This window comes from Chelonia mydas, chromosome 3 (genome assembly GCF_015237465.2).
Source record: "Chelonia mydas isolate rCheMyd1 chromosome 3, rCheMyd1.pri.v2, whole genome shotgun sequence".
Taxonomy (NCBI): domain Eukaryota; kingdom Metazoa; phylum Chordata; order Testudines; family Cheloniidae; genus Chelonia; species Chelonia mydas.
Window position 1 is genome coordinate 200,785,878 of NC_057851.1, and position 24,652 is coordinate 200,810,529.

General features: G+C 59.9%; 2 protein-coding genes across 20 annotated transcripts in view; both read right to left on the bottom strand.

The window, feature by feature from the left end:
* Positions 1–706: 706 nt before the first annotated feature.
* LOC102948341 (heme-binding protein 1) lies at positions 707–14,107 on the bottom strand. Of its 9 annotated transcripts, XM_043544154.1 has the most exons (8): positions 13,917–13,981; positions 13,811–13,876; positions 13,501–13,596; positions 9,864–10,030; positions 7,542–7,627; positions 2,314–2,440; positions 2,045–2,228; positions 707–1,801 (listed from the first exon to the last, which is right to left on the bottom strand). In XM_043544154.1, the coding sequence occupies exons 3-8, from the start codon at positions 13,584–13,586 to the stop codon at positions 1,627–1,629; spliced, it is 825 nt and encodes a 274-aa protein (XP_043400089.1). In that variant the 5' UTR covers positions 13,587–13,596; positions 13,811–13,876; positions 13,917–13,981; the 3' UTR covers positions 707–1,626. The 9 variants fall into 9 exon arrangements, with proteins under 9 accessions (XP_043400089.1, XP_027677218.1, XP_037752202.1 ...); XM_027821417.3 differs by lacking the exons at positions 13,501–13,596; positions 13,811–13,876 and adding an exon at positions 11,363–11,470 and having other exon boundaries at positions 13,948–14,038; XM_037896274.2 differs by lacking the exons at positions 13,811–13,876; positions 13,917–13,981 and adding an exon at positions 11,131–11,470 and having other exon boundaries at positions 13,225–13,642.
* Positions 14,108–18,942: 4,835 nt separating this feature from the next.
* KLC4 (kinesin light chain 4) overlaps positions 18,943–24,652 on the bottom strand; it is a 50,908-nt gene continuing 45,198 nt past the window's right edge. For 9 of the 11 annotated variants that reach the window (XM_037896283.2, XM_043544161.1, XM_037896278.2 and 6 more), the window contains 3 exons: positions 23,635–23,759; positions 23,052–23,100; positions 18,943–21,023 (listed from right to left, as the gene is read on the bottom strand). In XM_037896283.2, coding sequence (XP_037752211.1) covers positions 20,934–21,023; positions 23,052–23,100; positions 23,635–23,759 — 264 coding nt within the window. In that variant the 3' untranslated portion in view covers positions 18,943–20,933. Of the gene's footprint in view, positions 21,024–23,045; positions 23,101–23,634; positions 23,760–24,652 lie in introns of those variants that run through there. The other 2 variants (XM_043544162.1, XM_043544163.1) reach the window with 2 other exon arrangements.

A 24,652-nucleotide genomic window follows, 5' to 3' on the forward strand; every position in this document is an offset into this window, starting at 1 on the left:
CGATTTTGACTCCCCCTGACCCCTGCTGCATTTGCCGTACACCTGGATGTCACGTGGCCAGCTCAGGTGGTGTCCGGGTTGGCTGGGGAGGCTCCTGGGGCAGGGACCCCATGACGAGTTGCAAAGAGCCAAGGGTGAGGAGCGGGCAGCGAGCACCCTCCCACCAAGCCTGCTCAAGGCAAGCAAGAGCCCAGGCTGCCCCACCTCTTGGCGCACAGGGCAGGGGACACATGGGCCGGACAGCCCCACACACTGGCTGAAGGCTGTGGGGTCCACCCAGTCCCTCCCGCCATAGTCCAGGAGGTCTCTGAATCTGGTGGGACCAGCCAGGTCCATTCTTAGCAGCCACTGCAGTGACTCCCTGCCCTCAGGAGCAAGCCCATGCTGGCGTCAGTACCAGCAGCTGGCTCCGGCGGGGCACAACCTGTACAGGGCACAGCTAACAGTGCCACGAAGCCCGGCCTCGGGTGCAGCGGCCACGAGGAAGCAGCACAGCCGCCCTGCCCCCAACTGCTGTTTCAAAGGGGAGGCACCCCCTGCAGGCGATTAGTGGGGAGCGGGGTGCAGCTGGACGATACTCCCGCTTGATCTGAGCAGGCAGGCTACAGTGCCCCTGGGGAGCTGCCCCCTTGGGGTCCCCCTCAGCTGCTCCGGCCCTTCTCTGGGCACAGCGTGGCCACCCCCAGCCAATCAGCTGCCACACACAGTGGTTTGAGCTGGATTTATTTCAGGTTCATGCTGCCAGCCTCCCCCAGCAGCACGCATGAGTGTGAAACCAACCAATCAATGCACAACACAACACACAGCGACCCAGCTGCTGCCCCTCTCTGCTCAGCCCAGGGCGGAGGGCTAGACTAACACCCGGGGGCCGCAGGCGCAGCACGGCGGGCGCTGACCAACAGGAAGGGGCTGCCTGCAGCAGGCACACGGCTGGGCAGATACGAAGGAGAGTCCTACAGGATCCCAGCTTTGCTTGCAGGCACCACCAGTCTCTATTCCTGGGCATGCACACACACAGCCCCGCTCAGAGCAGGGCAAGGCCCCCCCGACCCAAGGCTCCGACCACTGGCTGCAGGACAGACCCTCCCTGCTGCTGGCGAATGGGCTCAGCAGGCAGGACACGGAGGAATCCTCAGTGCCCCGGAGGGACTGAAGACAGAGCCCCAGGAAGTGCCACCCCAGCCATCGCCCAAGGGATCTTTCACCCACAGCCACATGCATAGGCCGTGGTGCCAGGCCCAGCACTGCAAACTCAAGTCAGGACTGACACCTCGAGCCCAGACCGGCACCCTGGCACAAACAGGCATAAGCACCCAGCCTGGCCAGCCAGCCCCCGTGTGCCCAGCCACACTCCCCACTGGGGCACGCAGGGCCCACTCAGACACCCGCTGCTTTCAGCGCTCGATGCCACACTGCCCCTGCAGGCGTGGGGTGAGCCCTGGCCAGCCATCTGGCACATGCTAGTTTTCCCGGGGCTGGGTGCAGAGCAGGTCTCCTCTTCAAGCCCAGGGCAGTGGCACCCTTCTACGGTGACCCGTGCGTCAGGCTGTGCATTCATCTCCTTCTGCCAGAACTGCCATCGAAAGCGGGGCCCGGCCCGGCGTCCAGCGCGGGGCTGCGCTGCACTCATTCTGCTCGCCGGATGAACCAGATCTCATTGCGCCGCTGAGGGACGCTGGGGTTCTCATAGGCAGCTACCATGTAGCTTTCCCGCAGCACGGTGTCTGTGGAGCCCAGCAGCTCCCAGAGAAGGCGGATCTCCCGGAGGATCGTCTCCTCTGTCGTCACCCCGTAGAACACCCTGGAACAAAGGGAGCGGCCACAGCCACGGGAGACCAGTCACCTGGCAATCTCCCCTGTGCCAGCCCCACCCCCAGCACGCCCCAATCCTCCCCCCCAGAGCCGCCGACGCTCCTACCCTTCTCCTCCTCTCCCTCAGAGACGTTTCCTCCGCCCACACCGTTCAGCTCCTTCCCCCGCTGGGCTCAGAAAACTTTCCTCTCCCCCTCCTGCAGCCTGCAGCAATGGCAGGGGTGGGGCTCACCTGGTCAGGACGCGGAGCGGCTGTCTCTCCACGATGCGGATGTCAGGGTCTGTGGGGAGAGGGGGGTCGGGCTGGAACTCCCCTGGGAGGTAATAGGTAGTGGTGACGTCCCGCAGCAACTCGGTGCCCTCCTCGCTCAGGCGGATCTCGTTCACCACAGGCACCGTCATGCCCAGGTAGCGGCCTGCAGGGAGGCAGGCACAGGCCGGCAGTGAGAGGGCGCCCGAGGGGTGGAGCCAGCCCCCCGCCCCTCACCTCCCAGCACGCACCTGTGGAGTTCTCCTTGCAGATGTAGCGCATGAGTTTCATGAAGCCCATGGAGATGCTCTGTTCGTACATCGGCTCCCCCTTGGTGACGCAGGCCCACTTCCCCGCTGGGTACAGCCGCTCCTCGCACTGAGACAGACAGGGAGACAAGTTGGTCAGAGCCAAGAACAGGGCAGGAGGCTGCCGGCTGATGACAACACCCCATCACATGGTCACTGCCCACCCCCTACTGCCAGTCACCAGGCGGGGGAAGAAAGCTCCTCTGGGCCGTGGGCCCTGGCCACTAGCGCTGTTGGCAGAAAGAAAGGGGGACACATCCCAGCCGTGTGTGGCCAAATGCAAGCAACGGGGTGGCATACCCAGGAGCACGGGCCTTAAAACTGAGGAGTCCCACTGCTGGAGGACATGGGGCTTGTAAGGGGTCAGGCTGCGGGGTAATCCAGAGTCCTCTGGGTTGTAAACGTTACTCCAGGGACAGGCTGATCTGAGCCATGCAGGCAGCATCCCCTCCAGCGTGATGCTGCCTGCCATGGACCGGAGTCTTGGGCTCACACACCTCACAGGTCTCTACTCTGTCTTATGGTGCCCTGCAGGACGCTGACAACGGGCACTGGTACAGCCCAGTCAATGCCAACACAGCTGGGTAGCTGGCAGGTCTCACCCACGCTGCAGCCTGGCTACAAACCCAGCCCAGGTGACTGGTGCTTTATCCCCGGGGAGGACGCGACAGCTCCAGCCTGCTACTCTTGCCAGTGGCCACAGTTGCTCTCTGGCAGCCCAGATTCTGGTGAGTGGAAGACTATTCCCCACCCCTCCCAGGGAGCTGGGACAGCCTGACCCTCACCCCAAGCTGGGTGCACCAAGACCCGGGCAGATGCCGTGACTGTGCTACAGGATCTGCAGCAGGCATGGTACCGCCTTTCGATGCCCTGGCCCTGATGCCGGGCTCAGCATCATGGCACCAGCACAAGGCCACTGGCCAAGCCCAGCCTCTGCCCGGTGTGGAGGCAGCCCTGGGCACCCGAGTGCGCCTTGGCAATCCCAGCCCGGGACAGTGGTGTGACAGAAATGCTGCTGTTTGTAATGAGGAGAGGACTCCTGCAGGGACTGCTCTGTATTAACCAATAACCCTCATCTGGTCCGACGGCATGGACGTGAGAGATGGGGAGTTGCTGAGAACTACGAACACATTGATCTAACCTGGACTGGGTTAGGGGATGTTCACTAGACCCCGATGCTTGAATTCAGTGGAAGGCAAGGCAATGGCTTCCCAGCTCACAATGCCAAGGCACACACTGGAAAGCCAATGGGGCAGCTGGCAGCTTCACAGATCCTGGGTCTCGTCTCCAAGGTGCTGCAAACCTTGTCTTGCCAGGCTGGGAACGCGCGCCCCAGAGGAGAGTGAAGAGGAGAACCCCTCGTGGAGGGGAGGCTGCGGCGAGCCGGTGCCTGGCAGGGCTGGGAAGAACTAGTGCCGCAGGCCACATGCTTCAGTGTTTCCGATCAGTTTGCTCTGAAGGGCTTTCGTTCTACAGAGCAGTGCTCTGCTTCCCGGGAGCTGCTGCTTGCTAGTTCCCACCGGCCTTGCCCAGAGGGAAGGACCTGCAGGACCCAGCCAAGTCAGACCTCCTAAGGTGACCACCGTTGATTCAGTGCTGGGCGTCAGCGCCGTCTGTGAGAGAGAAACCAACGTTTCCCCGACCAGAGGGAGAGGGCGGCCGGCTGACCCCTGGAGGGGCGCGGGGGGAGAGACCGGGTGGCGGGAGAGATGCAGCTAGCCTGAGCACTGTGACAAGCTGCCCACCCTGTGCCAGAGCCAGCGGCACCCCCTTCCTGGCTGCAGCAGGTCAGGAGCGCAGAGAGCTACAGGAGTCAGATGGACCTTCCAGAACAGGACCCAGGCAGAGCAGATCCTGCTCAAGGGTAAAACCCAAGATGAACCAAAGAGCTTTGGGGTGGTCAAAGAACAGACCAGGGGAGGGAGGCAGGCAGAGGCTGCTGGGGAGCAGAGTGAACCCCAGTGTGCAGAGGGGGTGTCGTGGATAAGGCAGGCCCACTACGCTCGAGGTAAGGAGATCTGCACACAGACACTCACTGGGTGATGGCCCTTTTCCCTGGGTAGGCTCCAGTCCTGCTGTGGGGAACAAACCCTACTGGTCACAGCCCCCCAAGGAAGGCTGGCAGGTACCCTGGGCCTAGACTAAGTGTGGGAGAACGGCAGGATTCCACCTGGCACGAGGAGGCAGTGCAGGGTCTGTCAGCTGTGTGGGGCACTCGGCAACCAGCAAGGGCTCGACGGTGCAGCTGGCCTGGAACGGGGACATCAGATGAGGACAAGAGAGAAGTCTGGCTCCAGCATCAGCTGCTGGATCTCACTGTGCCTGCTGGAATGGGGAGCACTCTAGGCCACGTGCTTCAGCCTCAGCATTGGGCGCCACTGCCCTAGAGATCCCAGTGCTGCTCATGGTGGGCACTGCGCCACTTTGGTGAGCAATGTCTGCCAGTTGATGGGGCATGACCATTGGCACCGCCCTTGGTTGACTCAGACAGACTTTAATGCTACTTACACTGGGCACAGAATCACCTTGGCTCTTGGATCTCCAGACTTAACAGGGCCAGGCGCACGGCCCCTGACTCAGTCAGGCCAGAGGGGTTCTGGGCTCACAGTGCCACTTATGCCAACGGAACCCTTGAAAGGGTTAACTCTTTCAAAATGATCCCTTCACTGGGTTCCCATGGGCCTATGGGCAGGGGCACTGAGGCAGAGCTGCTGGAAGAGGGGGCCTTGCCCTGTTCAGAGGTAGAGGCCTGGAGTCAGCCAACTCTAGGTGGCACAGGTGAGCGAGGATCAGCTGATTCCCCGAATAGAGCAGGAGGAAGAGAGAATCCAGCTGGCAAGCTTGGGCGGGTGGCTCATAGAAGAACCCTTCCAGCTGGGGTTTTCTGTTGGGGAGGAGGCAAAGTAGGCAGGCCACGCCTGGTGTCTTCTCCAGCAGCAGATAGTGCCCAGGCGGAGGCGCTGGGTCTAGCGTAAGGCTGGGGTGGAAAACTTGTTTCCTTGTCAATGTCACATCACTAGACTAGACCTCAGTGAAGGGGCATTATTGGATAGAAAAGCCTGCAGTTTATTTAAGAAGCCCCTTGAAGGGGGTAACTGAGGCAGGCCACTGAAGAGTGACCTCAGGCATGTGAGGGTGCTCGGGAGGACACTGTGACTACAGCCCTGGTGACAGACTGACAGTGGCATGAGGGCTCCAGAATGAAGCCAGAGGGCCTCAGACAGCCAGAGAAGGTCAGTAGGGCATGGATGTGTCCATAGAATTAAGCTCTTGGTGTTCTGTTTACACTTGCGGCGGTTACTGTCACACTGAAGGCCAGCAGATGTTCCCCCTCGCCTCGGTTATCAATGGAGCATGCCTGGAGGCTCTGTGGCCTGGAAGAGGCTCCCCACCCAGGGGCGGGAAGAGATCAGAAAATGTGTCCAGGAGAGTAAGGTTGGGGGGCGGCTTACCTGAAGCAGTCAGCAGTGCTGGGGCCTCTGCAGACCCAGATGTACAGGGTCCTCAGTGCCCCTTGGGTCGAACACAGGGCCACTCTAACTAGGGCTCCTCCAAGGTGCCGGAACCCTGGCACTGACCTGTCGACCCAGCAAATCTGGGGAGCTTGGTGCACATTTGCTAGGCATGGAGCTGCGTGGCTAGGGGCTCCACACGGGCTGCCAGACTTACACAGACTATAACCCAGTTAACTGGGCGTAAAAAGCCGCCCTGATCAGCAGGGCTTCGGCAGCCGCCCACCTCTGCAGGGCTGGGAAACCAAACCAGGCCAGCCCAACAGGCAGAACGGGATGCCGGCAGGGAAGCACCAAGGACAGAGCACGATCCCAGCCTGCTGCGCCCTCAGCAGTCCAAAGGGGCCACTGCTCCCCTTCCAGAGCCCTGCCCTGGGCGGGAGGGAGGGCAGGCTGGCTGGCCCGAAGGCCAGGGCTCTCCGCGGGAGTCAGGAAGCTAGCAAGCAACCCACACAGAAAAGCCCCCAGAAACTACACTGACTGCTGGAGACTACACAGCACCCTCCTGAGTGGAGCAGAGGGGAGGAGCCGGAAAGAGAAGCCCAGGCAGGCATGGAGGCAATGCTGGAGGTTAGCAGGTTGCTGGAAGGGTCTCTGATGACGAGGGGAGCAGAGTGAGCACCTAATGGGGCTAGAACAGGGCTGGGTGGCTTGCCCAACACGCCCCGTACGATGCTAGTGAACGATAAGAGGATGGGGGGAGGAGGAGGGTGGTCCTGCCTTCTTTGGGCAGGAACAACAGGAATGAAGTGACCCCAGGCATGTGCCAGTCCGCAGGGGCTGGGGCATGGAAAGGAAGAGAATTCCTGCAGCCATGCTCAGGGGACTTAGGCCAGCGGGACACCAGGCTCCGCAGGACTGGAGAGACACTACCCGGAGCTCTGGTGGGTCAGCAGGACACACGGCGGGAGCGTGTGAACCCCACGCCCCTCCCATAGACCAGAGAGGGGCAGGAAGAGGCAGAAGCTAACACGTCAGGTGACCCAATGGGCCAGAAGCAAGGGAACGAATGCCAAGGTGCCCTTACCTGAGCTGGGCTCCTCCAGTCCCGCCCTAGCAGCCTAGGTGACAGGATGATGTTACCCCGTTCGCAGCATCTCCCTCCCCCTCTTCCTGTCTGTTCGCACACTTGCTAGGTCTTGGCTTCCGTTAGACCCAGAGCTCTGCGGAGCAGGAACCGTCTCTCACTCTGTGACCGGGCATCATTAGGGTACAAGACGGGCAGGGCTACATGACAAACTTGCAGTGCGTCTGGTGAAGAGAGCTCTCCCGTCGCCATGGTAACTCCACCTCTGCGAGGGGCGGGAGCTGTCCACACCAGTGCTTGGGTGGGGATAGCTGCGTCGCTCAGGGGTGAGAGCCCCCAGTGCAGCGAGGCAAGCTTGGATTGAAGCAAAGCACCGGTGTGGCATTATGGATCCTGGGGGCCCTGCGCTGGAGACGAGGGGTAGCAACAGGAGGGCCCAGGACCAGGGCAGGGACAGGATCTGGGCTGTGGTTGTTTGCAAGGCCAGGGACCCCAGGGTGCTGTGTGTAGGGAAGGGGCTCTGCGCACTGTACAGAGACACAGGGCCAGCAGGGGACTCCACCCCCACATGCTTCCGCAGGAAACGGGCTGTGGGTGTGAAATCTGCCCATGCCCAGAGGAAGAGTCCTCACCTTCTCATGCTGCAGCAGGGTGACGTAGGGCACCGGCTCACGCACCTGGCTGTGCTGTGTCATCTGCATGATGGGACCCGCCATCTCTGCAAAACCAAACAGACAGGAGAAAAGGGGCCTGCACGGCGAGCAGAGCGCGGGATGGGGGAGGGGAGAAATGCACAATTCAGAGCAACAGGGACCCCGCAGCCCGAATACCAAGTCCTGGAAAGTGCGTCAGTGCTGCACCCTGGCGGCGACTGGACACACCCCCAGCCCAGGAAACAAGCTGGCCTGTTCCCTTAGCAGCTGCAGCTTGCTCGCCCCCTGGTACCGTTCGGGGGTAACCCTGAGGCTGGATCCAGGTGCTTCTGAAAAACACACCTGCTCAGAGGCGCTTCCTAGGGCTCCCCCAGCCCCGAGAAGGGTGTACACGAAGGAATGACTATCGCCGACATACAGGACTAGCCTGCTGCATGCTCACCATCACCTCAGGCAGCTGCTCCTGGGGCCTGGCCCACCCCCGGTCTGTTTAGACTGACAGCCCTTTGGGGAAGGAATCCTGGCTCCAGGTCTGTCTGCAGAGCACCTAGCAGTCAGCACAATCTGCCACCGTAACGCAAGACTTGGGCCAACAGGGCCACGCTACAGCTGCTCTGCGTAGCTCAGCTGTAGCCAGCCACAGCAGTAGCAGATGCTCCGGCGCTAGGGAGGCCACGGCCACGTTCCATGGCCCAGAAGCACGTTTCGGATCAAGAGCCCGACAGCTGGCTTTGCCTTTATTCTGAGGTCCTATAAAGGCTGTTTACGCTGGCGGTACTAAACAGAGCTCAACCGTCAGGGCCAGAGGTCAGTGGGCGCACGCTCAGCAAGCGGAGAGTTACCTGGCGGGAAGGAAGGTTGATAAAGCACATGTGGGCAGGGTGCATTCCCATTCTATTGGCCCTGCCATCCCCTCCGTACGTGAGCCACAGTCATCGGCCCCTCTCAATTGGGCACCAAGCGTCTGTTTGCTGAGGGGTTACTGGACACGCTCCGTCACTTATTTCTCCAAGGAGCCAGTGTTTAATAGGAATCAGCTGAACAGTTCTGCTCCGGCCCCTGCTCTCCCCACCGCGTGGCAGGCAGAGGACTGAATCGTTCCTTTGCAGGGCTCTCGCTGCGGGAGAGATGCTGCACGCTCAGCTCTGACTTGCCCTCAGGGCATGTCTACTCTACAAAATTAAGTCGACCTAACTTACATGGGCAGAGCGCCACCACAGTAATTACAGTGCTCATGCGTGTCTACACTCTGCTCCTGGTGTCAGTGGTGTACGTCCTCACCAGGAGCACTTGCAGCGATTGTACTGTCAGTGTGGGGCATTGTGGGATGGCGCCTGAAAGCCAGCAACTGTCAACGTAACCAACGCAGAGTCAGGCCAAGGGTCAGAAGCAAGGTGTAGGGGCAGGACCAGAGATGGCACGAGCATCAGGAACGAAGCTAGAGTAAGGCAGGAACTGGGACCGGGCAAGGGACCGAGGCAGGAACCTGGACCAGGATGGATGCCGATCGCAAGAGACAGGCAAGGAACGGGATCCGCTGCACAAGCAAGAGGAAGTTTACACAGTTGCTCGGACCCCACTCCTTACCTGTCTCCTTCAATCTGCTTCCAGCCCTGTTCCTGCTCTGTTCCCAGGTCCTGCCTTAGTGCTGCTCTGTGCCTGACCCATGGCTCTTCTCTGGGTCCTGCCCCTGCACCTTCACTCCTGACCACCGGCTCCAGCTCTGACCAGATCCCAATGCTGGACTCCTGCTCTGACCGTTCGCCAAGACCGCCTACATCCCGCTTCATAAGAGTTGCTTGGACAACCCACCCTGGGTCACTTCCTGGCTGAAATAATGGGTGCAAGCCAAATGGGCGACCCAGGCCTTGGGCCTCCCGATAGGACTTCCTGGGGGGGCCTGACCTGCCCAGATTAGTGAGGTGTTGCTTCATCTGTCTCCCTTGGTGGTGACAAGGGAGTATCCGAGACTTCGGGCCCCCAGAGCCCCAGGTTCTAGACTGGCTGAAACCAGGGACCTGACTCAGCTCCTTGCACGCATGCTCAGTCTCTCGGGCCATAGAAACCCTGTCAGCATTGTTAAGCCCTATAAAGGAACTGCTAGTTTCATATTTTCTGGGCCACTGGGCTTGGAACACTGTCCTTGGAGGGTCAGCTCCTCCCAGGAGAGCAGCCAGGAATGGGCCACACAGAATTGCTGGTGGAGAAGGCTCCACCTCTGCCAAGGCTTCCCTTTGAGGCACTAAATGTGTTGGAATTTCTAATTGTGGGGGTGGGGAAGGAACTCAGCCTTGCTCTCACCTTGAGGAAGGGTCACTTGGTGGGTGCTGGCCACTGTTTCCCAATGAGAGAACAGCCTGTTCTGTTCTTCCCCATCCATTGGCTCCTCATCTTCATCAAGGGACTCATCGTCCAACCCATTGAGGTCCTCCAGGGTAATGCGAGCCATGCCAACACCACAGTTCCTGCTGCAGGGGGAGAAAAGAAAAAAAGCAGTGTTTAGTGCAAACCTGAGAGCAAGAGGGCACAGCTGGTGCCCACCGCATGGAGAGGGGCAGCAGTGTGTGCTCTAGATGTGAAGGAGCTGCAGGTTTGGAGAGGTACACACCAATACAAACAATTCTGGGGTGAAAAGAGGGGGCAGGGCCTGGTAGAGGTTCTCCTCCCTACGCCCTCCATTCAGCCCCCGAAGAAGAGTCACCTGAGAAGCCGAGGACCAGCAGGAAAGGAGAGTCAGCAGAGACTGGTGTGGCTCAGGTGGGGGAGTAGAAATGGTGCAGGCAGTGCCAGTGACTTCCTGGCTGGTAGGGACACCAGGAGGATGCTGAACTAAGGTCACCATATTGACACAGCCCTTGGGATTATTAAGAGTCCCGGAGCTGTGATCAGAACCCAGAAGTCCTGAGTTTATATCTGCTGAGGTACTTGTACAGTAAACACTCGTTAGCAGCAATTTATTGGTGCGCTTTTGCTATGTTGCTCCTAAGCCGCTGGTGCTGTTATGGGGGGTGTCGCCTGACCAAAGGCACCTGGCTTTTTCTGATACGTACAACAGCTACAGTACATACTAACAATTACTGCTGCTACAGTATTACTGTAGTACGCCGCCTGTACGTTTTAAACACGTGCTCGGTTCTCCATGGTGCCTTAAATATTGTACCAAGAAAGCAATATGGAGTTAATGTTATAAAAGTATCAAGTTTTATTTTTGTTTTAAGATCAAACATCAGCCATGACAACAAACAGCCTTTTGGTCTTGTAAACGTTTTTTGTACTCGCCCTTAACTGTAATACTTTGTACACGTTGTAAGTCACTGGATAAGGACATCTGCTAAGCAAATTAATAAATAATAACAGTAATACTGTAATAACCTCAAAGTATTATTCCACATCAGAGCGTTTTCTATTTATACAGTGAGTATCAATCTGTACGTTAATTAAGCATGGACAAACTCACTCATTTTGGGTGAAAGAACATGGAGAAGAAGCAGAGCAAATTAAACAAACCCAGTTTTGTTTGGAAAATGGGACTCAATGTCCCATAGACCCTGTCACCATGTCCCGCTACCTGGGAAAAGTGCCAGAGTGCATGCAAAGCCTTCAACAGCTCGGAGTCTGTCAGACGTGGAACTTCATCAAAATCGTCCTCACTCTCTTGATTATCCTCTGAATTATAATGTGTTTCATCAACACAAACTGGTTTCTCTGGCCTTGCAGCAGCTGCAGTGCACAGTAATTCCTCATCAGGTAGCTCTCTGAACGTGAGCAAATCCTCACCCCCAGCAGCTACTACGAGCTACCTCTTTTTCCACGTTGACTGGAAGTGGAACATCGTTCGGGGAGGGTCGCCAAAGTCTTCAATATCCTCATCTCGCACACCTTCCACTGGCACAACAAATTTGCCTTTCCTGTAACAATTGGAAATTGTTAGTCAGCTTTACATCTTGCCAGGCTTCAGCAACAAGATGAACACAATCTAGCACATTTACAGTTTTCAGGCCTGTCTGAACATCTGCGCTGGGGTCCGCATCAGGAGCAACAATAATCCAGTTTGCGATTTTTGATTGGTAATGTCCCTTCATGTTCTTAATCGCACTGTGAGCCATAGGTTGCATCAAAAAGGTAGTCTTAGGGGGTAAGAATCTGAGCTGAATGTTAGTGAGAACCATTCCTTGGGGTTGTGCAGAGCAGTTATCGAGGAAAAGGCATATTTTATAGCTCTGCAAGCAAAGCTGATAATCCCACTTTTTCAACCAGTTGATGAAAATGTCACCTGTCATCCAGGCATTCGCTGAACTGACATAATTGAAGGGAAGGTTTCAAAGTAACAGCCGTGTTAGTCTGTATTCGCAAAAAGAAAAGGAGTACTTGTGGCACCTTAGAGACTAACCAATTTATTTGAGCATAAGCTTTCGTGAGCTACAGATGCATCCGATGAAGTGAGCTGTAGCTCATGAAAGCTTATGCTCAAATAAATTGGTTAGTCTCTAAGGTGCCACAAGTACTCCTTTTCTTTTTAATTGAAGGGAAGTTTACTGAAATCCTTCAGAAGCATCTGGGTCATTCTGACTTCCCGATCACGAACAGCAGGCGTTTGTCACTCCCATCCACGTTGGCACAGACGAGCACAGTTATCCTTTAAAGCTTTCCCTCCTCCTAGCTTTTCATTTTTTTCCTACATGTTGTCCTCTGTCACAGAGCCCTTTCAAATAAAGTCCTGTTTAGTCAGCATTGTAGATGTCAGCTAGGAAAACGTGATGAAATTTCACACTGCCACTGCTGGTTTGTCCAGTGTTTTTCGCCATGCTCTTTTTTGTAAGCAACATTGAAGCATTTCTTCCATCTGGTAAACAGACCGTCACTTGCCTTAAAATCATTCAATCCAAGTGAAGCAGCAAGCTGAAGGGGTTTTTCCTTGATTTCAGGTCCAGCTAGTTGTACTCCCTGCGCCATATAAAGGGAAGCTAGTCGACATCAGAGGCTTTTCCTTCATGCCCACGCTTACATCAGCTATTTGATTGTCCGTCTTCATATTTAGCCAAAAGCTTATCCTTCTGCTTCCACATTCTGCATACAAGCAACCTGTGCAACTCCCACTTGACTGCAACTTGGCTTTGAGTAGCCCCCAGAGCTTGACAGTTGTGGATAATCTGTACTTTTTCTTTCAGTGAGAAATGGCTTGGCATTTTGTCTGTTTTTGCACAAAAAACTGATGCAAGCAAGCAAAGGATGACACATCACAATCTCATAAACGTTGCTCCATTGCAGTGGCTCTCAAACTTTTGTACTGGTGACCCCTTTCACATAGCAAGCCTCTGAGTGCAATCCCCCTTAGAAATTAAAAACACTTTTTTATATATTTTAACACCATTATAAATGCTGGAGGCAAAGCGGGGTTTGGGGTGGAGGCTGACAACTCCCACCCTCCCATGCAATAACCTCCCGATCCCCTGACGGGTCCCGACCCCCAGCTTGAGAACCCGTGCTCTAATGCGGCAGCTGTGTTGCTGTTACCGAGTGGACAATTCACAGTCGGAAAAGCGTTCCCAGCCGAAATGTCGCTCGTAAGCGGCGGGTGCTCTTGCAAGGTGTTGCTGCCAACAAGCATATACTGCGTCTCCAGCACAGACGTATCCGAGCACTTCACAAACAGTAGGTTTACCTTCCCCGCTCTCCTGTGGGGCAGAGGCTGGTGCCCCATTTAACAGACGGGACGCGGAGACAGAGCGTGACAGGCGGAAACTCTTGGAGTAAGCCTTGACCTCCTGGCTCCCGCTCCCCTCCGCGAGCTGGGACGAGTACTCACGGCAGCTGATCCCGAAACAAACGGTAACTCTTTAGACATTTGACCTCATAAAATCACAGCAACGGGGTTTAAAGGCCAGCCCTTGTAAACAAACAGCCCAAGGCCTCCCGCGCATGTACAGCGCCAAATTACTCGTCTGAAGCAACCATCCGCGTGAGATGACCCGAGACCGTCCCGACCCGTCCCAGACACGGAACCGCTGGCTCCGGGGAGAGCATCTGGGCTGCCGCGCCCCCGGGCAGCGACTGGGCGAGCCAAGGACGCTCTGCGGAGCTCAGCCCACAAGGCGGCGGCAGGAGAGGCCCCGGCTCGTTACCCGGCCCTGCGGGGACTCCGGATTCACGCCTAGGCAGCGTAAGCGGCCCGCCCGCCCGCCGGCCCCGGCGCACTGCAGCAGGGAGTTCCGCAGGTCGCCCCGCCTGGGGCAGAGAGAGACGGAGCCCTTCCCCCCCCGCCCGGCCCGCAGGACTGGGGCCCCACAGGCAGCGCGGGGGGCCGGCACCCAGGAGTCCGGGGCGCTGAGGCCAGGTCCCCGGGGCCGGGCAGGACCCCGCTGGCCGGGGTGGGGGGGCCCGTTACCTGGCACTTCCCGCCCCGCGCCCGACCCGGAACTTCTCCGGCCTGAGGTCACCGGCCCGGAAATCCGGTGACGATTCCTGCGTCCTGACGTAACCCTCATGACGGGAGGGCGGACGTGTGACGTAGTGCCCCGGAAGCGAAGCGCATACTTCCGGCCCCGCCCACACCCGACGGATCAGTATCCCAGAACGGCCTGCGTTCCAGAGGGGCGGAGCATGTGGCAGTGGGAGGGGCCATCACCGGGTGGGGGGAGCGCCATAGCCGAGGGGCGCGGCCTCTGGCAGGGGTGGGCCCAGCGTTCCGGTGGGGCGGGGTCTGTGACGGGGGCGTGGCCTATGCAGGGGAGAGACCGAGGGGCGGGGCCCAACACTAAACTCTCCTCCTGGGGCGGGGCCAGTGGATTTGTATCCTATTGGTCAGGCTGCTGTCAGCCCCCTGGTGCTGCTGGTCCAGCCCCTGGGCGGTGCTCCCTGCCGATGCCTGCCCCCCATCCTCCTGTCCCGCCCCCCATCCCATTGTCCCGCCCCCATCCTCCTGTCCCGCCCCCATCCTCCTGTCCCGCCCCCCATCCCATTGTCCCGCCCCCCGTCCTCCTGTCCCGCCCCCCATCCCATTGTCCCGCCCCCCATCCCATTGTCCCGCCCCCCGTCCTCCTGTCCCGCCCCCATCCTCCTGTCCCGCCCCCCATCCCATTGTCCCGCCCCCCGTCCTCCTGTCCCGCCCCCCATCCCATTGTCCCGCCCCCCGTCCTCCTGTCCCGCCCCCATCCTCCTGTCCCGCCCCCCATCCCATTGTCCCGCCCCCCGTCCTCCTGTCCCGCCCCCCATCCCATTGTCCCGCCCCCCGTCCTCCTGTCCCGCCCCCATCCTCCTGTCCCGCCCCCCGTCCCATTGTCCCGCCCCCCATCCCATTGTCCTGCCCCCCATCCTCCTGTCCCGCCCCCCATCCCATTGTCCCGCCCCCCGTCCTCCTGTCCCGCCCCCATCCTCCTGTCCCGCCCCCACCCCATTGTCCCGCCCCCCATTCTCCTGTCCCGCCCCCATCCCATTGTCCCGCCCCCCGTCCTCCTGTCCCGCCCCCACCCCATTGTCCCGCCCCCCGTCCTCCTGTCCCGCCCCCATCCCATTGTCCTGCCCCCCATCCTCCTGTCCCGCCCCCCATCCCATTGTCCCACCCCCCGTCCTCCTGTCCCGCCCCCATCCTCCTGTCCCGCCCCCACCCCATTGTCCCGCCCCCCATCCTCCTGTCACGCCCCCCGTCCTCCTGTCCCGCCCCCACCCCATTGTCCCGCCCCCCATTCTCCTGTCCCGCCCCCATCCCATTGTCCCACCCCCCATCCTCCTGTCCCGCCCCCATCCCATTGTCCTGCCCCCATCCTCCTGTCCCGCCCCCCATCCCATTGTCCCGCCCCCCGTCCTCCTGTCCCGCCCCCATCCTCCTGTCCCGCCCCCACCCCATTGTCCCGTCCCCCGTCCTCCTGTCCCGCCCCCACCCCATTGTCCCGCCCCCCGTCCTCCTGTCCCGCCCCCATCCCATTGTCCCGCCCGCCATCCTCCTGTCCCGCCCCCCATCCCATTGTCCCGCCCCCCGTCCTCCTGTCCCGCCCCCACCCCATTGTCCCGCCCCCCGTCCTCCTGTCCCGCCCCCACCCCATTGTCCCGTCCCCCATCCTCCTGTCCCGCCCCCATCCTCCTGTCCCGCCCCCACCCCATTGTCCCGCCCCCCATCCTCCTGTCCCGCCCCCCGTCCTCCTGTCCCGCCCCCACCCCATTGTCCCGCCCCCCATTCTCCTGTCCCGCCCCCATCCCATTGTCCTGCCCCCCATCCTCTTGTCCCGCCCCCCATCCCATTGTCCCACCCCCCGTCCTCCTGTCCCGCCCCCATCCTCCTGTCCCACCCCCACCCCATTGTCCCGCCCCCCATCCTCCTGTCACGCCCCCCGTCCTCCTGTCCCGCCCCCACCCCATTGTCCCGCCCCCCATTCTCCTGTCCCGCCCCCATCCCATTGTCCCGCCCCCCATCCTCCTGTCCCGCCCCATCCCATTGTCCCGCCCCCCGTCCTCCTGTCCCGCCCCCACCCCATTGTCCCGCCCCCGTCCTCCTGTCCCGCCCCCACCCCATTGTCCCGCCCCCCGTCCTCCTGTCCCGCCCCCATCCCATTGTCCCGCCCCCATCCTCCTGTCCCGCCCCCATCCTCCTGTCCTGCCCCCACCCCATTGTCCCGCCCCCCATCCTCCTGTCCCGCCCCCATCCCATTGTCCCGCCCGCCATCCTCCTGTCCCGCCCCCCATCCCATTGTCCCGCCCCCCGACCTCCTGTCCCGCCCCCATCCCATTGTCCCGCCCCCATCCTCCTGTCCCGCCCCCATCCTCCTGTCCTGCCCCCACCCCATTGTCCCGCCCCCCATCCTCCTGTCCCGCCCCCACCCCATTGTCCCGCCCCCATCCTCCTGTCCCGCCCCCACCCCATTCTCCCGCCCCCCGTCCTCCTGTCCCGCCCCCATCCTCCTGTCCCGCCCCCCATTCTCCTGTCCCGCCCCCATCCCATTGTCCCGCCCCCATCCTCCTGTCCCGCCCCCATCCCATTGTCCCGCCCCCCGACCTCCTGTCCCGCCCCCATCCCATTGTCCCGCCCCCATCCTCCTGTCCCGCCCCCCATCCCATTGTCCCGCCCCCGTCCTCCTGTCCCGCCCCCACCCCATTGTCCCGCCCCCATCCTCCTGTCCCGCCCCCACCCCATTGTCCCGCCCCCATCCTCCTGTCCCGCCCCATCCTCCTGTCCCGCCCCCCATTCTCCTGTCCCGCCCCCATCCCATTGTCCCGCCCCCGTCCTCCTGTCCCGCCCCCACCCCATTGTCCCGCCCCCCATTCTCCTGTCCCGCCCCCATCCCATTGTCCCGCCCCCCATTCTCCTGTCCCGCCCCCATCCCATTGTCCCGCCCCCCATTCTCCTGTCCCGCCCCCACCCCATTGTCCCGCCCCCCATTCTCCTGTCCCGCCCCCATCCCATTGTCCTGCCCCCCCATCCTCCTGTCCCGCCCCCCATCCCATTGTCCCACCCCCGTCCTCCTGTCCCGCCCCCATCCTCCTGTCCCGCCCCCACCCCATTGTCCCGCCCCCCATCCTCCTGTCACGCCCCCCGTCCTCCTGTCCCGCCCCCACCCCATTGTCCCGCCCCCCATTCTCCTGTCCCGCCCCCATCCCATTGTCCCACCCCCCATCCTCCTGTCCCGCCCCCATCCCATTGTCCTGCCCCCATCCTCCTGTCCCGCCCCCCATCCCATTGTCCCGCCCCCCGTCCTCCTGTCCCGCCCCCATCCTCCTGTCCCGCCCCCACCCCATTGTCCCGCCCCCCGTCCTCCTGTCCCGCCCCCCGTCCTCCTGTCCCGCCCCCACCCCATTGTCCCGCCCCCCATTCTCCTGTCCCACCCCCATCCCATTGTCCCGCCCCCATCCTCCTGTCCCGCCCCCATCCCATTGTCCCGCCCCCATCCTCCTGTCCCGCCCCCCATCCCATTGTCCCGCCCCCGTCCTCCTGTCCCGCCCCCCATCCCATTGTCCCGCCCCCATCCCATTGTCCGGCCCCCATCCCATTGTCCCGCCCCCCATCCCATTGTCCCGCCCCCATCCTCCTGTCCCGCCCCCCATCCCATTGTCCCGCCCCCCGTCCTCCTGTCCCGCCCCCCATCCCATTGTCCCGCCCCCCGTCCTCCTGTCCCGCCCCTATCCTCCTGTCCCGCCCCCATCCCATTGTCCCGCCCCCATCCTCCTGTCCTGCCCCCCATCCCATTGTCCCACCCCCCCATCCTCCTGTCTCGCCCCCACCCCATTGTCCTGCCTCATCCTCCTGTCCCGTCCCGCCCCCCATCCTCCTGTCCCGCCCCCATCCCATTGTCCCACCCCCATCCTCCTGTCCTGCCCCCCACCCCATTGTCCCACCCCCCCATCCTCCTGTCCCGCCCCCATCCCATTGTCCCACCCCCATCCTCCTGTCCTGCCCCCATCCCATTGTCCCACCCCCCCATCCTCCTGTCCTGCTCCCCATCCTCCTGTCCCACCCCATCCCATTGTCCTGCCCCCATTCTCCTGTCCCGCCCCCCATCCTCCTGTCCCACCCCCATCTAGCTTGGCCTGGGGAGAGCCTCCCCCAGAAGGGGTTGGTGGCAGTCTGGCAGCAGCATGGCAATGGTGCTCATTAGGGTAATGATGTCAGCATGAGAGTGGCTGAGACAGTGTCACCAGCCCCAAATGATCAGAACTCATGAGTCAGGCCCAAGAGCGGCTTAAAAGTCATGACATTTTGAAACAAGTAACCAATGTGGGTTCTTTGTATTTGCCTTCTGATCTCTGAGCCTTTAGGTCACATTCAAGCTTTAGGTTTGAGCTGTCAGTCACGTTGTCAAGCTTTTCCACAGCCACAAGGGCCAAGCCCTCTTTTGAACAAAGGAAGCTGAGCTGCTCCTCTACGCCCATGATTCCAGGAGTCAAAGCTTTGTAAAAACCACCATAAGACTTGTAGTAAAATCAGGGGAGTTGGCAACACAGCGAGGTTAGTCAGAACTAGAGAGGACTGTGAGGAGCATCGCAGGGAACTAATCCAGCGAGGAGAATGCGCAGCAGGATGGGAAATGAAAGTCAGTGTTGAAAAATCCAAAATAATAAACACAGAAGGGAATAATTGGAACTATTCAGACATGTTACTGGATTCTAAATTAACTGCATCAGTTCCGGAAACAAACCTAGGCATCACCGTGAGCCGCTCAGTGGAGACCTCTGCTCCATGTGCAGCTCTGCTGAAATAAGCAAACACTGTTTGGCTGCAGAAGGCGCGGGGTGGAGAATAATATGGAGTGTCATGATGCCATATCAGAAATGACTACGACATTTCACCGGCACAGGGCACTCCATTTCATACCGGATATTACAGAACTAGAGGGGTTGAGAAAAGGGCAAGGAGAATGATCAGGAACCGGGCAAGCTCGCATATGGAGACAGCTTGAAACGACTGGGATTGTTTACTTTAGAGAAGAGACAAGAGGGAACATGATCCAAATCTATACAGTAATGACTAGACAGAGAGGGGAGACAGGGAGCTTCTATCCACCTTTTCTCTTAACACAAGAACAAGGTGACAACGATGTTGAAAGACAGCAAATTCAAAACTGGTAAGAGGAATTTCACATAATGCACAATTAGCCCGTGGAACTCACTGTCACATGATGTTATTAAATCCCATTTAGCAGCACTCATAAAAGGCATGGGCATTCATTGGATAACAATAATATGCAGAGTTATAATAATAAATACCGAAAACCACTGGAGTTTTGGAAGGACTATAAACCCTAATGCTTCATGGCAGAAGCCAACCTCTAACTAATAGGGTTAGGAGGAAACTTTCCCTGGGGCAGGGTATTCCACAACTGCCACCATCCGAGACAGGCGACTAGACTAGATGGACCCCCCCAGTTGGATCCAGTGTTGCATGCTGAATTTCTTTTGAATTTCTTTTGTACAGCCTGCACCAGGGGAGTTCAGGATGGAAAGCTGGGGAGACCATCAGGCATTTCACCCCCATGTGTTTAACACAGACAGCAGCTGAGCGCAAGGGCTCTGCAGGCAGGCCTAGTCTTCCCTCTCCCCTTGGCAGCACGGTTGAGTCTGCAGGCACGCCTAGTCAGGGGTCAGGCTCCAGCACCTGGGGCTCAGCACAGATGAAACGCGAGGGCTTGTGGCTAGCAGGCCCGGGCGTTAGGAGTGGAGCGGGGCGACATTTTTCAGACAAAACTTTTTTCACTAAATAATGCATGTTCGGAGCGACCAAACCATTTCACAAATTCGTGTCCAATTCGCCGAATTGTTTCATCCAAAAATTCAGAAACAGTCAAAATGTTTGATTTTTTGATTCAAAACAGCTTTTTGTTTCAAATTTTACTCCCCTTCTGTTATTTTTTTAAGGTAAAATCCGGCAAAAACCAAACATTTTGTTTGACCCAAACTCTTTTTTTTTTTGGTTCAGCCACTGAGCTCTATAGCTTGGAGCCACTGTCTGTATGTGTCGGTGTGCAGCCAGCCCTCCCTCCTCACTGGCTTGGAGGCTCTCACCACAGTCACTTCGGTGATTTTTTATTTCATAAAATAAAGTACCGCAATCAGAGATAAATCCCGGGTAACAATGACCCTGCCAGCTCCCCCAGGGCCCATGCACTGCTCTCTCCATGCTAAGGCAGATGCAGGCAACACAGCCAGAACAGGAACTGGCCTCCTAGGATGGGGGCGTAGGGATCGGGACACATTCCCAATGGGGTCAGCACCTGCCCTCGAAGCCTGGGCTGAGTCACATAGGTGAACTCCCCGGGAAGGTCGCCAGGTCGCCATGACCCTTCCAGCCTCGTTCTCTGGTTCCCAGGGAGCTGAATCGGAAGAACCCAGTCCTGGGCACTGGGTGGTGCTGAGGTCGAGGAGCAGCTGGTAACTAAGGAGAAGGCAGTGCTGAGGTGGGGTGAGCCCTTCACTGCAGAAGGAGCCCGCAGGTCTGCTTTAGAGGAGCACACACACAGCCCCTGCCTGGGGGAAGGGCTGGCACCAGCCCCAGGGAGTGGGGAGTCTCCACCCCTCAGCTCGGATAGCCAAAGCCACAAGTAAGTGCTGCTGGAGCTCATCGCTGAGCAACCAATGCTCCAAGTGCTGTCGCCAAGGCCGCTAGTCCCTGGTAAGTACCAGGCCCAGGCAGGCAGCAGGCAGAGGGAGGCTCGGTGTTGTCTGGTGGCCATGCAAGGGCACACCTCTTCCAGGGGCAGTGTCTGAGACAGGGGAGGCTGGAGCTCCGGCTGCGGTGGAGGAGCAGTACACGGCTCGGAGCCTGGAGCAGCTGGAGTGTCAGGCAGTGCGCGATCCTAGAGGCGGTGCCGGAGCCACAGGGTGCAGTCAAGCAGCAGGAGCATCTGAGATGGAGCCAGGAGTTGGTGCAGAGAGGAGCCCGGAGGCGGGTCAGTTGGAGGTGAGTAGGGAGCTGTGAGAGGGCAGATCCACGCTGCTGACACTGAAGCCTCTGCTCTCTGCCAGGAGGCCCGGGGAATCCTGAAAAACAAACCACACTGTCCAGGATCCCACGTCCCCAGCATGCAGGCCCATGCCTGGACAGCTTCCGCTCAGTCCCCTGCCCTGCCCAGGGGAACGCGCTGGCTGCCCTGCTCTGAGCTGAGCTCAAGGGGCCATGTCCTCTGAGCTCCCCCAGCCAGACACCAGCAGCAGTAACCAGTCAGCTTAGCTCATGCCCCAACCCCATCTCAATGGCATCACGTCTCATCTTCATAGTGACCATGAACAACAATATCACAGGAGCTGCTGGGGGAAGCTGGAGGCTTTGGCACCTGTGGAGAGGCTCAGAGGGGATGGGGGCAGTGTGGATTTAGCACATTAGCCGGGGCCGGGGGGCTAAAGTTATCATCAGTGAATACATTATTGTTGACATGTGACTGGCATCGCTAGGCTCCAGAGTCACGAGTCCATCAACAGCAATGAGTCAGTTCAGCCCTTTCCGAGCTACTCTTTCAGGCTGCCAGCAGACCCAGGCAGGCACACGCAGGGGTCACGTTTCTGCCACGTGTAAGGTTTCTTCCAACAACACGGGCTTGGTTTTTGTTTTTAATGAACTCTCAGACTCCGGCAAACAGTTCTGCAGCAAACCTCCCATCCATGGAATCGTACAATCCAACCCGGCGCCGGATTCACTCACTGAATTGTCCCAGACGCTGGCGCACATGGCCCAGGGCTCCTTTCAGAGCCTGTCGGTGCTGCTCCCTAGGTGGGCACAGGGCTGGGCTACTGAGCAATGCTGCCCCGCATACTGTGCCAAGGGCCTGGCACCTGCAGGAACCAGGAACTCAGCACTTACCCCCACCGCTGTGTCCTCTGCCTCCCGCAGCACTTACCCCCACCGCCGTGTCCCCTACCCCCCCAGCACTTACCCCCACTGCCGTGTCCCCTGCCTCCCCCAGCATTTACCCCCCACTGCCGTGTCCCCTACCTCCCCCCAGCACTTACTCCCACTGCCGTGTCCCCTACCTCCCCCAGCATTTACCCCCCACTGCCGTGTCCCCTACCTCCCCCCAGCACTTACCCCCACTGCCGTGTCCCCTGCCTCCCCCAGCATTTACCCCCCACTGCCGTGTCCCCTACCTCCCCCCAGCACTTACTCCCACTGCCGTGTCCCCTACCTCCCCCAGCATTTACCCCCCACTGCCGTGTCCCCTACCTCCCCCCAGCACTTACCCCCACTGCCGTGTCCCCTGCCTCCCCCAGCATTTACCCCCCACTGCCGTGTCCCCTACCTCCCCCCAGCACTTACTCCCACTGCCGTGTCCCCTGCCTCCCCCAGCACTTACCCCCCACTGCCGCCTCCCCCAGCACTTACCCCCACTGCCGTGTCCCCGCCTCCCCCCAGCACTTACCCCCACTGCCGTGTCCCCGCCTCCCCCCAGCACTTACCCCCACTGCCGTGACCCCTGCCTCCCCAGCATTTATCCCCACTGCCGTGTCCCCTGCCTCCCCCAGCATTTACCCCCCACTGCCGCCTCCCCCCAGCACTTGTCCCCACTGCCATGTCCCCTGCCTCCCCCCAGCACTTACCCCCACTGCCGTGTCCCCTGCCTCCCCCAGCACTTACCCCCACTGCCGTGTCCCCTGCCTCCCCAGCACTTACCCCCACTGCCGTGTCCCCTGCCTCCCCAGCACTTATCCCCACTGCTGTGTCCCCTGCCTCCCCCAGCACTTACCCCCACTGCCGTGTCCCCTGCCTCCCCAGCACTTACCCCCACTGCCCTGGCCCTGCTCAGTTGGTGAGCCCAAGCTGCCCTGGCACTACCCAGTGCTGGTTTATTAGCATCTTACTCCTTGTCTCACTTTTGGCTAGGGTGTTCCTGATGCTGCACAGCTGGTGGCTATTGGGTTCCCACCTCACCCTGCCTGGGTGGGATTTCATTTCCGAAAGGCAGCTTTGCAGCCCTAGCAGGCCCGTGTGCATCGCTGTGTAACCAGGCAGCTTTCCCATGGCCTGCGGGCTCTGAGCTAGGGGGCGGGGGGCAGTGCTTGCTGCCGAGCTCTCACCTCATCACTGGATGTATTCAGGTAATTTAATGATGCTGCTCGTTTCAAGCTACAAAAAGAAAGAAAAAGGGTGAGTTCACGAGCTCAGCCCCTGACCCTGCCCGTGGGGCGCAGCCTCCCTCCCACCCCTGGGCCTGGCATCTCCGCCTGACAGCACAGGGACAGGAGGAAAGGAGCTTGGACATACACTATTTCCGTGGCAGCCCCTGGGGCCAGAGAGCCCCAGACCCAGCCCCACCTCCAGGCCCATCCCTGCAGCCCCTCCTAGAGCTTGGTGGGTCCCCATTTCCGCACACAGGCTGGATGAGAGCCTCTTGCTCCCCCGGTTTTCTTTGGGCTCCACCTGCTGTCACTCTGATGTGACTGAATGTGGGTAGCAGCCTCCATGCTGCTGACACCAGGGCCCCAGGCCAGAGGGCTCTGCAGAAACCCCTCTGTGCAGGGACCCTGCTCCCAAAGAGGCAAAGCCTCAGGAAAGGGCAGCCCCTGGCAGATGAAGACTGCATTTCCGGCTGCGCCCTCCCGCTGCCCTGAGAGACAGCGATGGGTGTGAGAGCACGCAGGCCCCTTGGGAGACGCGTACTTTGGGTTCCTGGGCTCCAGGGGGGCGTTCCCCTGCAGCTTCTTGACTAGCATTTCACTGCTCCTCCTGATCACGTCCCGAAGCTTCACCAGTGAGCTGCTGCGTTGGAGGGCACCAGTGCCGTCCTGCAGAGAGAGACAACCAGCAGGGGGCAGTGAGATGGCTGACGAGCACAGGGACTGCACTCCATGCCAAGGGAAGGCTGCAGCAGGACCCCAGCGCAAATGCCCCAGGCTCACTAAGATCTAAATACATGGCAAATCACCATACAAACAGAACTGAGCCTCTCTGAATCAGCACCCCACAAACTCCGCCCTCAGAGCCAAGCACGGCCAGCACTGAGCAGGGAAAGCCTCGGACAAGACGGGCACTGATGCCAACCAGTGTCACTCAGCGCAGGGAAATCAACACGGTAGACCAATCACCAACTAACCCTGGTGCCCCTCTAGCCGGCCATTGGCAGTAGGACCTCTCCCGGGGCGGGAGGCTAGTGGGATGCTGGTGGCGTGATTCCCACACTCGCTCACGTGCCCATGGGAGACCCCCGGCCTCTGGAATTCCAGGTGACCGGCCATCCCGGTGCAGTTAGCAGGGGAGCCCCTCCCTGATTGCTCCACATGGTGTGGAGCGAGCACCCTACACGAGGACACCGCTCTGTGGAGACTGAACCCCTTCGCGGATCAAACGCAGGCGGAGGCAGAGTCCACAGACTTCCCCAGAGGGGGGCTCTGGGACTGACCAGCTTCCTCACCCCGGCTCGCAGCGAGGACCCCCGGTGAGCTCCTGGTGCAGGCACAGGCCGGTCCCGCAGGCAGGAGCCGCGCCGTGGGCCTGCTGGCCGGAGCTGGGGCTGGTGTATGCTGAAGGGAGCTTTACAGTTCATCCTAGGGGGGCTGGGGTGCCTACTCCTCTCCCTCCTCTTCTTCCCTTTGATCACGCCTGCTCCTGGGCTGACTCCTCCCCTGGCATTTCCCCCTCTCCCAGGACCTGCTGGAGTGGCAGGAGATTGCTGTGCTGA

Bases quoted from the DNA above. Each gene is read 5' to 3' on its own strand.
- LOC102948341 (XM_043544154.1), bottom strand. From the start codon at position 13,586: ATGCTCTCCCCGGAGCCAGCGGTTCCGTGTCTGGGACGGGTCGGGACG. The intron at 10,031-13,500 runs GTAATTTGGCGC...CTCCCCCTGCAG, and splicing joins CGGATGGTTGCTTCAGACGA to CAGGAACTGTGGTGTTGGCA. The intron at 1,802-2,044 runs GTGAGCCCCACC...CCTTTGTTCCAG, and splicing joins CCGCTCCGCGTCCTGACCAG to GGTGTTCTACGGGGTGACGA.